General features: G+C 49.5%; 7 protein-coding genes across 7 annotated transcripts; 2 read left to right on the top strand and 5 right to left on the bottom strand.

The window, feature by feature from the left end:
* Positions 1-287: 287 nt before the first annotated feature.
* F5147DRAFT_658677 (uncharacterized protein) lies at positions 288-1710 on the bottom strand (the record flags this gene model as incomplete). Its single annotated transcript, XM_041434476.1, has 5 exons — positions 288-708; positions 915-994; positions 1091-1126; positions 1174-1392; positions 1444-1710. The coding sequence occupies 5 exons, from the start codon at positions 1708-1710 to the stop codon at positions 288-290; spliced, it is 1023 nt and encodes a 340-aa protein (XP_041285585.1).
* Positions 1711-1868: 158 nt separating this feature from the next.
* Positions 1869-2570, bottom strand: F5147DRAFT_780951 (uncharacterized protein; the record flags this gene model as incomplete). The annotated part of the gene is made up of 3 exons (XM_041442546.1): positions 1869-1981; positions 2034-2427; positions 2481-2570. 3 exons carry the CDS (start codon positions 2568-2570, stop codon positions 1869-1871), a joined length of 597 nt encoding a protein of 198 aa, XP_041285584.1.
* Positions 2571-4107: 1537 nt separating this feature from the next.
* Positions 4108-6306, top strand: F5147DRAFT_780950 (uncharacterized protein; the record flags this gene model as incomplete). The annotated part of the gene is made up of 3 exons (XM_041442545.1): positions 4108-4494; positions 4544-5288; positions 5333-6306. 3 exons carry the CDS (start codon positions 4108-4110, stop codon positions 6304-6306), a joined length of 2106 nt encoding a protein of 701 aa, XP_041285583.1.
* A 1599-nt stretch (positions 6307-7905) lies between these two features.
* Positions 7906-8833, bottom strand: F5147DRAFT_587615 (uncharacterized protein; the record flags this gene model as incomplete). Its single annotated transcript, XM_041432015.1, has 2 exons — positions 7906-8489; positions 8536-8833. Coding segments are annotated over 2 exons (882 nt in total), but the record flags the coding sequence as incomplete, so codon positions are not given.
* A 2474-nt stretch (positions 8834-11307) lies between these two features.
* Positions 11308-11857, bottom strand: F5147DRAFT_658674 (uncharacterized protein; the record flags this gene model as incomplete). The annotated part of the gene is made up of 2 exons (XM_041434475.1): positions 11308-11561; positions 11608-11857. The coding sequence occupies 2 exons, from the start codon at positions 11855-11857 to the stop codon at positions 11308-11310; spliced, it is 504 nt and encodes a 167-aa protein (XP_041285581.1).
* An 81-nt stretch (positions 11858-11938) lies between these two features.
* On the bottom strand, positions 11939-12268 carry F5147DRAFT_587609 (uncharacterized protein; the record flags this gene model as incomplete). Its single annotated transcript, XM_041432014.1, has 1 exon — positions 11939-12268. A coding segment is annotated over one exon (330 nt), but the record flags the coding sequence as incomplete, so codon positions are not given.
* A 235-nt stretch (positions 12269-12503) lies between these two features.
* F5147DRAFT_789386 (uncharacterized protein) lies at positions 12504-14334 on the top strand (the record flags this gene model as incomplete). Its single annotated transcript, XM_041443017.1, has 7 exons — positions 12504-12941; positions 12994-13133; positions 13243-13401; positions 13454-13503; positions 13590-13765; positions 13911-13967; positions 14068-14334. 7 exons carry the CDS (start codon positions 12504-12506, stop codon positions 14332-14334), a joined length of 1287 nt encoding a protein of 428 aa, XP_041285579.1.
* Positions 14335-16114: the final 1780 nt, after the last annotated feature.

Raw genomic sequence — 16114 nt, 5'->3', positions numbered from 1 at the left:
ACCAGTTACTAGTCATAACTATACCGTACATTTCGCTTTGGAAGGTGCTTGGAATTTGCAGACAGTGTCAGCATCCAGCGCTCAGCTCCCATGAGCGTTAAAAACACAAAGCAGCTCTGTCCTCAGAGGTCCTTCACATGCTACGGTCTGGATGACCATGTCCTCTAGTGCATTCGATGGAGTTTAAGCTTTCATGATATACTCTAACTCCGGCCGATTAATCGACTCCCTGATCTCGATGGCATGGGCTGCTAGACCAAAGGCTGCCTTGAGGCGGCAACGCTAGATCATTGTGGGAGCGTGCCGGTCAGCAACGCCAATTGCATGGAGAACTGTCTAATTTCCTGCATGTACTGCATCGCCTCTCTAAAGTTCTCGCATAGAGGTCGAAGGTGAGCTTCGTCAAAGATGGTTCTGCTGACCGACAGGACCTGGTTCAGTTCCGCTAGATGTTGTCTCCACGTCTTGAATTTTGCCTTACCTGCGGATATTAGAATGAGGTTTACATCCTTGAGCAACGGGACGGCCTGATTGTAGACTTGGAAAGGAACGCTCATGGCCTTCAGCTTTCTCTCCCAGTCAGTCGTCGAGGATTTCAGTGGAAGAACGACTATCACTGCCTTGTTCGCATCCATGATGGCAGGAATTATCGCCAGCATATATTTCCCTCCCCCAGTCCTGAGCATCGCGATGACGTCTGTCTCTCGCCTGAGAACAGAGAGAACAGCGTCTTGTTGCTGGGAAGATCACCAATTGGCCTGCTGGTAACCGAGAAGGATGCGCAAGGTCCACAAACTTTTTCTTGCCAGTATCGAATCTTTGTTTCACCAACTGATTTGGTGGCGGCGGGGGGTATTGTTCATCATCTTTTGACTCCGGTAAGTATATGCATGTCATCACGGTCCTCCACTCACCGCTCAAAATTTGACGGGTCGCTACCAAGGTCATTGACATCTGACAACTTCATTTGGTATGTTGCGCCTACGCTACCTATCTGTGCTGTGTTTGCTGTTCAAAGCATTTAACTTAACGCCTGCAAGCTTGTTGCTGTCCGCCGAGGGTGGACTGGTTGTGCCTAGACCGGTCGCACCCTGCCCAGCTTCGCTACTGGTAAACTCATTGGTACCTGGAGGATATGGTCAGCCACCCGCATGGCGTTGGCTTTGCACTTACTTTTAAACATCTATTCTCCATACCAAACCTCGCTGTCGTCTTGCGATCGTAATCAGCATACATGAACGCTGATATTATCATGGTCTCCACTGCAGGCACCAGAGCATTCACAAGGCACTGTGGAGGTGCGGTGACGGCGGCAGCAGCAGCTGGAGAATTGGTCCCTTGAAAGTTCGAACCAAACCTGCCTGACTCTGCCAGCTGCTTGAATTCGTGGGACTTAGCAAGCGTGTATGCTAATTACAGGCCTCCTGGAATGGCGTGCATCACCAACTGCCAATTGGTACTGGCTTGAAGAAATAGAGCCAGCAGGTCCTCTGGCGCCCCTGCAAGCGCGTCTGGACTTCGACCGTATATCCGGTTTTCTGTAGATCTGTTATGGCCGGCTTTGAGGGCTTCGACCACCGTATCTTGCTCATCGTCTTCCGACAAGTCCTCTGCAAAGCGACAGAGCTTGCGCTTGAATGCGGTACTGATGTGGCGCCATGAGCTGACGCCTAGACACAAACCGAGGAACGGTATGCTGAACCTGGCCATGTGGTAAGCTGATCTGTGTTGAACAGTTTGTGGTTGTTGACGAAGAGGTGCGTTTGGTACATCTCTTTTATTGCTGGCCTATCGGGGTAGCAGTTGTAAGCAGCAACCTGGGCCTTGTCAACGCAAGGTCTTGGATTATGAGGTCCCCTGTGACACCATCAATTGAGTGCGGGATGAGCTTGCCCATTCCGGACAGCGCGCCAGACTTGTGATAGGTCCTTAGAATAGTCAAGTTCTTGCCTAGCATGATCAGGTTGCGCTGTGAACGAGTCTGTCAATCGCATTGTCATATGTCCATATGTGCTCATGACGCCAGTACATACCTTGGTGTTCCTGTAGATCATTGGTGTAAGATCTGTACCACAACCGGGCGCTCCGCTCAGCCTTTAGCATCTGATCAGAACCAGCTTTTGAAATTTGGCTCAGTCTCTTAACCACCCCATCAACGTGCTCAATGCCCATATTCCAAATCAGGCGGCCATTGCGTACGACAGCGAACCGACTGAAGAGCTCTTTCTCACCAGTGAGAGCCTTGATAAAGCGATCTCTGTCGGCGAAACACGCGTTCCTACGATCAGATGGGAAGAAATAGCCCACATCGTGATTGGTGTTGTCATTCGCGATGTCCTGGTAGGTCACGCGCAGCCTATGTTCAGTCCAATCAGTAACATAGCCTTTCATGGGCTGTAGTAGGACGCTTGTGCCACGGGGGGAACCCTATTGCCGTGTAGTTGCATGTCCAGTCGCTATATATATCACCAGGTTGTGACAGGCGAGTTGTACTGAGCGAAGCATCTGATGACATCATTATGATAATCTGGGACGTCATGGTAGACTCCAGCAGCTAGTTTACGAGGCATGAAGATACGGTGAGATCCCTGTGCTTCTCGTCAGATGGAAAGAGACTCACAAGCAGGTCATTGGATGGAACAGTTCAAGTTATTATATGAGATGCCGCGGCTGTGTCAACTTCGGTTGCAAATGGGCTAAAATTAGCATCTGGAACGTAACCATCCGGGTTTGGAGCCCCGGTAACGCCAAGTTCAGTTCTGTTTGCTCACGACGATTTTCTGGCACGGCATTCGGGATTACTTATACAATTTCGACTTTGCGCATCGCAGTAAGGCGAAGTTGGGCCATTTTAAAGCTCTATCATTTCGGACAGTACGGACTCGGAGGCGTGCCTGCCAGTGCCGAAGTTCAAGTTCAGACGCGAACAAGGTGCGGACGATACCTGTTGTTCAAGTTGTTTTAACATTTGTTATGATGATTGTAGGTCATTAAGCTCAACCTTTCGTCTTATCTGCCCTCCGTGAAATCAGGAGGTACCAGAAATCCACCGAGTTACTTAGTAGTTTAATTGCTCGCACCTTTTCGTAGTCAGCCCCTTGAAGGATCTCGCTCTCGCTCGCCGTCTCCAGGGCGAGCGTTCCTAATCTACCAAATCACTTGACTGAGTGTTCATTTTTATTCATACGTGTTTTGTAGAAGTGGCTTTATTCACCACTCTTGCCTCATTTAAATGTACTTGTATTAGTATAGGATATACATGTAGTGCTATATGTCTCGTTAACGAACAATCATTACTACTATTACATAGACTACTTCATCAACCCCTAAATTCGTTGGCGATTCCAACATTACAGTCACAAGCGTTTGCCGGATTCTGTTTGTGCTCCTTTATACGACATCCTGTTAATACTGTAGTATTTCACTCGATTCGTCTGTCACGTGTCACAAGCCATTCTGCCGGGTCGAAATTTGACGCTTGTCACGAGTCACATCAAGGATTGACGAATTCCTATGAAGTGTCACAGACGGCAGAAAATTCCACTGCTCTCTCTTGCTGTTGTGCAGTCGAAATTAACATGGTCAAAATTAACTTTTGCCGAAAATTTCTGCACTGTCATGTGTCACACCCTCAAATGCCGAAGCGACGAAATGGTGTAGTGTGTCACACGTCACAGGGGTGCCGAAAAATTTCATATTGGTGGTTATCGATTTATTTCCATTGGAAGTGAGCTCAGAGCCTTAAATATTCACCAACGAGAATAAGTGAAAATTCGGAAATCCGAAATTCACCGCAGAAAAAATGGGCACTTGCATCAGGGCAATATTTGTTACAATTCGTCTTAATTTTTACAAACGGTGTGGGAGCAGAACTGAAAGCATAGAATAAACTCGACTGAGAAGGTCACAAAAGGATACGACTACAGAGAACCTAGCTATAGAGTAATATTGTTGTATTAGATAGTACCTCTCAGAGACCGAAAAGGGCGTATTACTAGTTATGTCCTTTTGTGAATTAATATTGCTTACACTTATTTGGCTCATTTGCGAACAACGTTATCTGTGTGTACTGTAAACGTGATTCAGCCACTTCCACTACGCCATATTATGGTACGCAAGGCCAATAATGGTTCCGGCAGACAGAGGGTAGGGTCTTGCTTCTCGAAAGTCACAGGCGGAGTTGGTGGTTCTGGAGGCACGGGGGATTATGCGCAACTGGTGGTGGGTCGATCAGACGAGAGTGATTATGCAAAGGAACAACGGCGCGTCAGAGCCGCGGGCAAAAGGAAAGCGCGTGAGGACCTCGACCCCGAAGATAACCCGTCCCAGCTCACATACGCTCGTCCTTCAAACATGCCGTCTCATATTTCCTTAGGCGCGCCAGTCACACGCAAGACTACCAAGGATCTCACTCCCACGTTCCTGGTAGACGCTAGGGTTCAAGTCAAAAGACCCAACTTCATCCGGTGGTTCCTCGCCACTTTTCCTTACCAAGTAAGGTTTAATCGCATAATCATCGCGCTGAGGCTGATTTTTGTCGTAGTGCAGCACGTGTGTAACCAAAAAAGTGTCCTGCGAGCTCCCGCCTGTGACGGACGGCGCCCAACGCAAATTTAAATGCACTGCTTGCCGTGACGACTGCAATGTGATATGTAGTTGGTTCCAGGATCTCTTGGAGGTGTACATACGTGAGGCATACCAGCTAGATGTTGGAGAGGCGCGTGTATTGGCATCCTCGAAAGGAAACGACCCACAGGGTACTTTAAGAGGCTACTATCAGACTTGGCTTGCAGAACATGCTGAACGCTGTTCTGACGGCGAGTTGCGAGAGGACTTAAAGGCCCTTGAGACTATTATTTCCTTCCAGGGTCCGAAGTTGAGCAGCAGGGTCAGCCCCACACAGCGTGACCCCCTGCAGCCAGCATCCGTACAACGTGCCTCCACACAATTGCATCCACCTGAGCGACAGCATAGGCCGCAAAAGTGGGTCAATTTTGTAACACCTCTCCCACCAGAAGAGCTCCCTCCAGCACAGGCGTTCCCATCATCACCCGCCACCCAGTGCCCCTCGATGCCTTCATCTGTCCAAATTTCTCCAGGTATGTCACAGCTCCCACCCACAATCCCTGACAGGGCCTCCCCAACACCCCTGCCCCCGTTCTGGAGTCTCTCGACACCTACATCTGTTCAAATTTCTCCAGGTGGGTCGCGGCTGCCACCCACAACGCCTGACCGAGCTTCCCTACCCACCCCGCTCTCGACACCTGCGCCTGTCCACATTCCTCCAGGTAGGTCGCTGCCTTTGCCCACAACTCCTAACTGACTCCTGCAGGGTGCCGCAAACCCTTTTCACCTTTGCTGCCCACCTCTCCAGGCCCGCGCGAGCTAACCCCTCTAGCCAGCTCTACCCTAGTTCCTGCGAATTTTTCCCCTCCTATCATTGTGCCCGCAACCATCGCCACATCTGAGACGCATGGCAATACTTCACAAAATAATAGCCCTGCTCAGATGGATGACGTGCATGCCGCATCCCAGCACCGCCCAGGTGATGACCTCACGAATGCCGAACCTCGCAGTGTTAATGTAGGCACTGATGAGGCATGCGATAGGATGGACCCCCGACCACCCTCCGTCGGGCTCAAATCCGAAATGGCTAACTTGTCGGATGGGCTAGCAAAGCTAGCTGTGGGAGATCCATCCTTCCCGCCAGAATTCTCCAATCGTCGGGAGACCGAAGCGTACCTATTGAAAATGCTGCAGGGTTCACTGCAGACGTGCGACTTCCTCGGAAGCGTTGTGGATGAACAAGATTCTAGACACGTTGCTGTCACCAGAAGCCTAGAGGATGAGGTCCGTCTGCTAACGCTAGAAAATGGAGAACTGAAGCAGGGGGTTGCCATGAAATGCCTGGAACAAAAGATCTGCCTATTAGAGGTAGAGAATGATAAACTGCGAGGCAGGCTCGCCCGCCAAGACCAGGAGCTAGAGGATAGGGGGCTGAGGGGGAGAGCAGTCAGAGATCTAGAGCAAAAGGTCCGCCAGCTGGAGGTAGGGGGAGGGAGGTTACAAGGGCAGCTCTCCCAGCGAGAGCAAATAGTTGCTACCATGAAGACTCGCGCGCAGCTCGCAGGCCGTGTGCTATGGCTGGCCTCACAGCGTGCTCCGCTTGCTCCTGGAAACACCCAGGCCCCCGATCCCGTCGCGGACAACCTGAGGGGCTTGGTCTCCATGATTGATGCGCATGTAGACGGTATCCAACCTGCCCTTGCGAACAAGCGACTTGGGGGTTCGAATGAAGATGGTTGAGATCAGATTCTAAGTGAATGAGCCAGACGTAACCTTGAGAGTCGGCCATTGATGTTGCTGGCAAAATACCTGTGAACTCAGCAGTCACACTACAATCAATAATAACCAACTACGTATGTTTTTGCGATTCAGATAGATGTAGGAAGCTGGAAAGGGCTGTGCAGATGTTGTTCACTTAGTAAGTAATACAAAACAGCCAACTAGTAATGCAAATACATCGTAACGGCATAGAAGGATCCGTCCTGCCCCAATTGCAACCTATGTATCTCCATTTTCGCACCCCTGCCTGGACCATTACAATAGACCTTATCGCACGCAATGTATACCATAGGGCCACGTCCAAACAGACAGTAAACAAGGATACGACAAAAGTAATGCAAATTATGGAGGTGTAAACTCAATCTCAACAGCAATATTAATCAGGCCACCACACATGCTCCTCCGTTGTACATCCAGACCTATCCCATGTGACCATCCCACGCTTCTCTTGAAACGTTTGGACAGTCGGACACTCAGAATACCTCTCAACATGATCAACGCACGACAAAGCTGCCGCATGGTATTTTATCCCTTCCTCTCCAGATGTTGTACTTCATTGGTCTGAACACCCGGGGTAGCGGTGCATTTATCACGATTGAATAATTTGTACCCCCACCGTCTGCCTTCTACGGACGACGATCGTCTACTGTAGGGCGTCGCCCCAGGGACAATGATGCACAAAAATACACAAATGTAGCTAAACTCTGGTATAATAGTACTCTAGCCACCATGGAGTCCTTTTTGCTCCAGGAGTGCAGTAGGTCATAACCATACTCCTGGTGACAATGACACCCAAATTACGGTAATAGAGGTGCCTCCAAAACGTCATTCAACTATAATCCAATGCGTCCATTTCCGCATAATTCTCTATTTTGAGATAAACAAGGCCCAGGAAAAGGCGTTCTCAGCTTCCATCATCCTCAGTCGTCTTCGCACCCTCATAAAATTAATTTGGGACGAAGTTACTGGTGACACCACGTGAAGCTGGTGACATCGATCTAACTTGAGTAATAGCTATAAATTATAGCTGAATGACCGAGCAACAAGCTGACAACGATATTCGGTCCAATCCACTAACCTGCCACGATATTGACGCTCGGGGGAGCAGTCATCATGCGTTATTTAATTTGCTTTTGGGTTAGTTAGACTGGTTGCTTTTTGAATTGAGATTTGTTTTTGGGGTAATGCGTGGTGGCTATGTAAGGACAGGACTATGACTCGACAGTCCTTACAAGATACGTGGTGCGAGGCAGGAATATAACGGCGAATTAATCTAAGGTGTGATGTTGAAGGCTCTTCATTTCAGTGTGCAACTTGGAGCGAGCGTGGCTACAATGCTCAGCCAGTATCTGGCGACACATTTGTTGTAATTTGTGGCTTTATAAATCTACCGGCACGCACCGTTCCACATGCGTGACAATTCTGGACCTCCCATTACAACCAACATGATGGCATATAGCTGCACAGGCATTAACGCTCCTCCTTTGGTTTGCCTTTACTGGAAAACGCTACACCTATGGGTTTGTGATGGTGTATGTACTAGTCTTTTACAAAAAGCACCTAAGTACCTAGGATCTCTCCATCAGTTGCTTTCCTCTTGAACAGCAGCCCTCTATCACCCTGTAGCTCCGTCAGTTTGGAAAAAAAGCTGAGCCCCCACCGCCACCTCTCACCGTCCTCTCTATCAAGCTTTTGTTTGAGATGGGGGTCCCGGACACGAAGCTCTGCCAAGCTACGGAATCCATAGCGGACCCACCTTATGAGGCCACCAGAGAAATATTGCGTGAAGGAAAGCCGCGTCTCGCTCGGTTGTACAGCAGTATTACCATGCCGGAGAATTGCGGAGGGAATCTGGGCGGTTGAACCAGATGGGAACTCAACTGCAACCTTCAAATCAAAAAATATAAGGTGACCGCCTGCCTTTGGATCAAAAGAGCCAAGGGCATGGATGTCACAAAGGCCGTAGGCGATGTTGCGAGGGTCCGTGTGCTCAAAGGTGGCGACTTGGGGTCCGAAATTGAATGTGGCAGCCGGAAAGATACTGTTGGTGAAGTTCATGTTCAGATGGGAGTGCCGTTCAACAAGTGCCTGTATGTTGTGGGAGAAATGGCGGTACAGCTTAGGTGCATAGAACGCGAGAGCACCTAATGAAACATCAGTAGTAGCTAACTGGCTGGTGACAGGGCTCACTGCTTCCAAAACCCGCCAGGCGCTTGATAGAGGGATCTCTCAACAGCCTGTCTAACTCGGCGCGATTCTCCTTCCCATGAGCTAAATTGGATGGTATCTGTTGACCTCCACCGTAAGAGATGCCGGTAGATAGGGCATGATACCTGCCACGACGGTGGGTAAGGCCTGATTGGCTGAAGGCGCAGCGTTGTTGTGCCTCCACCATGGCTTTTGCAGCTGCGTCATTGACGTCATCCCAGTCCTTGCTAGCCGGCCGGCCAGCAAGCACGGCCACTATCCGACCCTCTCCATCAAGTATCGCATGAGGGGTTCTTGAATTGGAGGTGGGTCAGGCTGGTTGAGGTGGACGAACGGGCCTTTTGACTCACACTCCATCCCAGGGAAAAATTCTATACCCATCTGTCTGAAGCTCTTGCAGAGTCCACACCTTGCGACCATGCGGAATTGACTTGCCCACATACGCACCGCGAGCTGCGGGGAGGTCCTCAGTCTTCAGCTCTGTGGCAAGATGGGCAGGGGCTGGGTGACGAACGGACAGGGATGACCTGATAGTGTAGTCAGTAGCCTTCTTCTCCTGACGATCGTTGCGGCGGCGCTTGCGTTTGCCAGCCTTGCTGTTATTTGACCCACGAGACCCCCTATTTTTCGAGAAGCATCTATCAGGCATCAGGCCTCTGGGGCTTGATAAAGGATCATGCTGAGTAATGGGAGGTTGGGAGGTATTAAAGGTTGAGTGACTAGTGAGCTCTTGAGCATGGCCCTCGTTGTCATCATCCTCATGGGTAGATTCCTGGTGTGCAGATATCCCCATCAGCATAGGCAGAAGCTCAAGGCCTGTCTGGATGGTGATGATATCATATGGTGAGAAGCAGTGCCCAGAGCGCGTCTAGCGTAATTTCAGCCGCGCTACAGATTGTGAAGATGATCCTTACCTGGCTTGAAGGCATTGCAGGATTTGGCCTGGAAAGAAGGTGTGAGCGTGAGTACATAGTTGATGCTGAGTAGGAGGAAGGCCGGTAAGGGAAGACCGTGACGTGCAGGCTGCTTACCTAGTCCAATAGCCCGAGGTCAGCTATACACCGAATGGAATGAAAGGTTGGGGTGGTTTGGGTTCGACTTGAAGTGGGTTGGGCAAAAAATACCTCGCCCTTTCGTAATTTACCTATACGGACCTAGTGCAGGTGCCGGGTAATGTAGCTTGTCGGAATATCCCGGCACCAGGCGTCCAGCTGAGCGGTGGCCCAGTAGGCATTGAGGACTTTTCTGAGCAGGTTGAGCTGATGTAGCTGTTGATGATTAAGTTGGAGCTAACCGGTGGAGGCAAGCCTCACACCGGGGCATTCATGAATCTAGAGGTGCGGGGGGCACAGGGGCCCCCACGGCTAGATAGTACTGTCTTACATAGAGTTACACTCTCAAAGACAAAAATTTGGACTTAAAAAAATAAAAAAATAAAAAGTTGGAGCTAAGTGCCGGACTCATCAGAACCTGGTAAATGAGTATGTGCGTAAATTTGTAAATTTCGGGGCAGCGGGCTGCCGCCTGCCGCAGGTAATACTACTAGTATCCTTGGCAAGGTGAATTTCGTCGTTTAAATCGAAACATGAACTCGGGGTGTCACAACCATTTCGTCACTCAGGCCGCCGCCGCCACTGGCACCGTCCAGCATCAGCTTCCGGGGTATAGAGTAGGAGCACGACGTGGATAAAAATTGTCAATATTTGTTTGACTTTAAGTATCGGTCTTTGAATTTTGAATTTTATATTTAGCCAAGTGAAAGTCATGTAAAAAATTTCTCCAAGTTTACATGGGAGGGTTTTCCTGATGGAAATTCCACCTCGCTACGCACATCGAGATTTTCCAGACCGATGTAGTTCTAACGCAATTAGACTTCTGGCGTAAAGGTCAAGCCCCCAAGCGTGGCTGGGCCACTACGAATCGTGTTGCCAGCACTGAGCAGCCCAAGGTAGATGTGTCCGGACGTACGGTTCGAATTGGAAGAAGGTGACGGTCCTTGGTGAGTACAGGTGTTTTTCATTTGAACAAATAGCTCACAAGATCTGGTGACCAGGCAAATCACCGCTGAGAAATCAATGACGTTATTGCAAGCGGGAAAGAGCATCATCATGCCCTCGATGACTGTCAGAACTCTATCACAGAGTTGGAAGTTTTCTATATCTATATGATCAACGCAAATCTCACAGGTGAATGAGGCTGGTCTACTCTCAACCATCATTGCCACTTCCGTCATCAGCGACCCGGCAGACACTGCTAACGCCCTCTTGAGGCAGCTTATAGAAATCACACGGGCTGTTAATAGACAAAGTGCCGCACATAATAATGTAAAGTTTGGCAAAGCCCTTTTTGCAGTGACTATTGTCATCAATGATTCCTTACAAGCACATGGTAAGCTTTCACAGATGTTACTTTTCGGCCAAACGATGAGCTCGGGACGCGTGTTACTTGCTTTGGACCAAGGAGGAGACTCGAACGTTCGCTACTGGTGGTTACTATGTCTATTACTGTGGCCCGGGCCCTTTGGATGGATCTGAGCTGAATCCGGCGCACCCACCTGCTCATGTCATTCTGATGTATTAGAACTGACCTTATCACTGGAATAGTGATACATAGAACTCGATAAACTACAGCCTAGGTACCACTGCCAATGATACATCACATCCCACTCGGCTTGATATATCACACCTGAGTTTCCGTGGACCTTGTAATACGTCACATCCCACTCGCGATGATACATCAGCATTGGGGCAGTCATCACATTGGTAGTAATACATCATTATATAATATCATCAGGCCCTCCATGGTCAGTAATACACCAGACGTCTCCGCAGTGTTCTCTTCATCATCTGGAAGGAGCTGAGACTCTACAATTGAGGGAACAGCTACCCAAAGCTCTTGAACATGTTTGACCATTGCGAGCCGGATATGACGGCTGCGGTTCCACGATCTTTCCCCCATTTCGCCCCGTCCTTCACGTGCTCGTGCTTTGCACCACTCAATTCGTAGACCTGGAACACAGTGAGATAATGCCAGATCGCAATATAGGCCACATACAATCTTGAAGGCCGGCGTCATCATTGTGCAAGGCACCCGGCGCCTTCCAGATCCACGAGATGTCTCTCGCGCCCTCGGACTGACCAGGTCCAATATCACCTAATGGACGCAGGTCCGCAACATGTAGAACACGTAATTTCCCCTCCCAAGCGACCTTACCCAGAATTGGACCGAGAACAATCAGCGCAGCACGAGCAGTGTCGTATCTGAGCTTGCTTGCCATTTTCTTCACATCTGCAAGGTCTAACATGCTGCGAGCACGTGTTGATGCTCGTTGTCCACGAATGTGAGTCCGTTTGAACGTCTTGAGATGAGATGGGAGGCGAATGCTCTAACGCACTTCATTTAAGGCATCGTGTGCTTGGGCAAAGCGGAGTTCCCATTCGAGCTCTTGCAGCTTGCGGTCGCAGGAATATTCTGTACCTAGCGAGGAAGGGAGCCAGAGCAGTAAATTTTCTGGTTTGTCTGCATCGTTACTTGCCCCTCGCGTGAGCTCTGGTGCTGAGCGAAGTAAGGCAACTGCAGGCATGTATGGTGTCTGGATTGTCGTCCACGACTCGATCTTGCGTAGTAGTGCATTACTTCGTGTGCAAATGTTGGCTTTCTGGGTTTCAGTGGCGTGAACTCCAAGTGTAGTGGCGTCCGCGCATAGACGACGCCTAAAGCAGGAGTAAGCTTATGAGAGGGTCTCACAAATTGTGGACATACCGTGGAAACCAACTTACCCCGCATATGAAACTGATGTTGTTTGCAGCAACTGCTGCAGCAAAAGGACTTAAGAAAGATTGTGGCATAGAGTCGATGAACGATATCAATAATGAGAAGGACACTACTGTGGGCGTTGAATTGAATCATCATATGATGAACACGGAGAATCCCGTCGTGGCAAATTGGCAATGTCCGACTCATCCAAGGTCACTGCCACCACTCTTCTTCCGCCCCTTGATCAGTCAGACGAACTCAATATTCTCGCCGATGCCTTCTTAGCATCACCTGAATATTCCCAATTACATTTCGGTAGCCTACAACCTCAGCTGCCTCTAACTTCACCGCTTTCATCTTCCAATCCATATTCCTCCATCAATCCATATGATGACTTTTCTTGGATCCCGTCAGCATCGCAGCCACCGGCAGAAACCTCTGGACGGTGCAAGGCATACGCAGATGGGCTCATTCTACCCCAGCCTCTGCCTCAGATATATCCTTCTCCACCACCATTCACGTGTGCTCCCACGCCCTCCACCATCACACTCGAGTCAACTCTATCGCAATCTATTCTGTCCGCTGAGCCAAATCCGCCTCCACCTTCGAGAAACTACGACACATCGAGGTATGTTTGTTAATTTCTGTGACTCGGATCATTCATATTGACTTTGTACAATCTAGGCAGGTACCCCGATCCCACGCACCGTCTGTCCCAATGAGGGATGCAAGGACAACGGTCCTGCCCACCCGTCTGGTGCACTGATGTACTTCTTGATCTGTTTCATCGACTGGATTGCTCACTGTCAAGACCGAATGGTGAGGTCGGCCGTCTCACCCTCAAACTAGAAATAATGATTGGGCACATATTTTCCACTTCTTGACGCCGGTCCATACTCGAGTTCTGCCAGAACTCAGACGTATCCTCTGCAGCCACAAAGAGAAGGAAAAGTGTCTGGTATACAAAACGCTCCTCGCTGACCTTCTTGAACAAGGCCATGGGGTTGACATTTCAAAACGCCTTCAATACCTTTCAAAACTTCATCCTTTCAATGTGGGTAGCGCGATCATGAAGAAAGCCCGTCCTGAATAGTGCGTCACATAATCGGTTCCACAACTCTCACTTCGCACCTATGATCAACAGCTATGGACCAAAGGGCGCTGCAGTATTCCAGGCTACTCTCAATAAACTCTGTAATCCACAAACAGTCGCTATCAACCCTGATATCTTCGCTCCCATGACACTAGATCGGTTTAATGGATATGTACTCATTCCGCAGTGACTATCGGCTGCTGCCTTATTGCCGAGGATCGCAAATGCAACATGGATGAAGCATTCAAGATCATGGTTGCCAGCAGCGATTCTGGAGAGCTGCTGCAGTCCGTCAGCAGTGACACTGGACAAGACGAGAGATTCGACGACCTGCTTATGACAATCATGCGAAAGGATATCAAGGTTCGTTTTATCTTTTCCGAGTCACTACTCTACTGACTTGCACAAACCAAGAGGATATTCGGGTTCGCAAGTCGAGAGAAGTGCGGCGCATGATCCCATACTTTGTTCACCTGACTAACTATTTTTGAACTAACTAGTTTCACAGCCTCGTTTAGATGGCCATATCAATGCACCGGCTCATCGACGCCAAGGCACTCGACTGGTAAAATTATCTTGATCCTGGAATGGTTTTGATACTAATTTTCATCAGGGAAACGTAATTCATTACAGAGCGCTACAGAGCGCTATAGAGCACTCTATAGCATTCTGTAGCACAATCCAACCCGTTGATGTCAGCCATCACGGCGTTAACAAGAAGCGGGTATAACAACCTTTTCTCCTCCTCCTCGAAGCTCAGTTTGCATGCTGGAACGGGCACGGACTGCAATGGAACCAAGGCCAGACCTCTATGGCGGGAGGCTACGGCTCTGTCTATCGAGGACGGACTACGACGCGCGCGAGGACTACACCGACTACGAGCCAGGACCCCTGCCACTCCCGAATTGTCTCGCCAGAGCGCCCCGCTCTAATGCTTCTTTTACATAATTGACTGCAGTATATCGTTCAAACACTCTGGTTTAATTAGCTCTTCATATCGTTATATCCAATGCATTTTTTCAGCGCTTTTGACATGATTTTAACTTATTAAGAGTATCGGTTCAGCACAACATCAGAGTCCATGGAGCGGAATTTCAGCAATGATTCAGAGTACAATTGCAGAGCAACATCAAGTTAATCTTCAGCACGACATGCAGTGAAATTTCAGAGTAAAATTCGGAACTTTCAACACCTCTTTTTCAGCTCATAGTGCTATGATTCTAACTGCATTTGGTGCTGATTTTGCCTAATGATTTTTATTAGAACCAACATCTTTTTGAAGCTGCGTATAAACCACCGCCACCACAAGTGTGTATCTTAGACTCGTGACCAGTCTGTCTAATGAGGCAAGGGTAACGAGTCTATGTGTGTCTTTGATCCGGCTGATGTGCCCAAAATCCTGCTCTTCCACTTACAGATTTAGTTCAGGGGCTTCATAGTAAGTCAACTATCGAACTGCTTTCAGATCGTCACGGCATACGTGGCCTATATACCTTCGAAGTGACATCGTCGATAGACCGCCGCACACGTCAGAAGACTTGCAACGGTCTCACCATTCACGTTTACTATCAAGCGAGTTTCTTGCAGTATACTTGTCCGAGTACAGCGTATGATATTTTGCTCTGTTACCTACCTTCATCTCAACATTGCGACCAATCGGATGGGGAATATATCCTGCAAATTCTGTCACTCGAATACCGATCTGCTGTGGTGGACCGACTTGGACATCAAATGCTTTCTCAGCACGACCAGCAAAAAATGGCTCCAGTTATGCTTAGTGCGACTAGTATCCTCTGGACTGTAGCTAGCTGCTGAGACATACCTATCGAACCTCGTTGTTCCTTCGTTGAGCCGTTGCTGTAGATGGATCTGAACCAAAGGTTCGCTCCGTAGGTGAGTCCTGTGTGATACTTCCAAATCCGTTCTTGATCAACTCAGAGGCTGAGGTAACGATGGTGCTCATTTGGGTGTATGGTGGTGTCATCATTGTGCTCATTGTTGTCGCCGTGGTCGTGGTCGTGGTGGCTTAACCATGGGCATTTACCTGGGTCTGACTGGAGCCTCAGCCCGAGGGCCCCGCGGCCTAGTGCTGCCGCAGTCTGATTCCACGAGGGCATGTAGGAAATGGCCGGTCTGTGTTAAGTCTGCGCAGACTCCGCCCCAAAGTCTGTCTGGGCAGAGTCTGGGGGACATGTCTGGGTTGTGTTTTGTCGGCAAGTTCCGGGTTGCCTGTTCTGACATCATTCATCAGCACTCCCGCCACGATCGTAGTACGTGAGCCACTGTGACACTAATCCCATCAGCTACCACTGGCAGTGGCTAGCCACCCCTGCCATCTACATCAACCACCCCCGTCAGCACTTCACCCACCCCTGTGTCACGCATCAGTAGGTGCAATCAACGACGAGTGCGATTGATGACATTCCGCAGGATGGCACCTGGAATACGAGCTGCAGTCGATGATATGTTGTCTGTGGGCGCGGCGGGCAACGTGAAATGGCGGGAGAGGCTGAGGCGGGATGGCGGGGGACTGAGTCCGACTGACGCTAAATTATGAAATAATACGGCGGGCAGACAAACATAGGCTTCCCGGCACTTTCCGGACAACCGCTGGCAGACCTGTCCCCCAGACTTTAACACGGAGTCTGTGACCTGTCTGTATAGACCTGACGCAGACTGGCCAAATCCCGCACTTTCTGGATTCCACGAAAA

This window comes from Suillus discolor (assembly GCF_016758755.1).
Source record: "Suillus discolor strain FC423 chromosome Unknown F5147scaffold_120, whole genome shotgun sequence".
In the NCBI taxonomy this organism is placed as follows: domain Eukaryota; kingdom Fungi; phylum Basidiomycota; class Agaricomycetes; order Boletales; family Suillaceae; genus Suillus; species Suillus discolor.
Note: the sequence above shows the minus strand (reverse complement) of the source record. Positions and strands in the feature narration are given on the sequence as shown.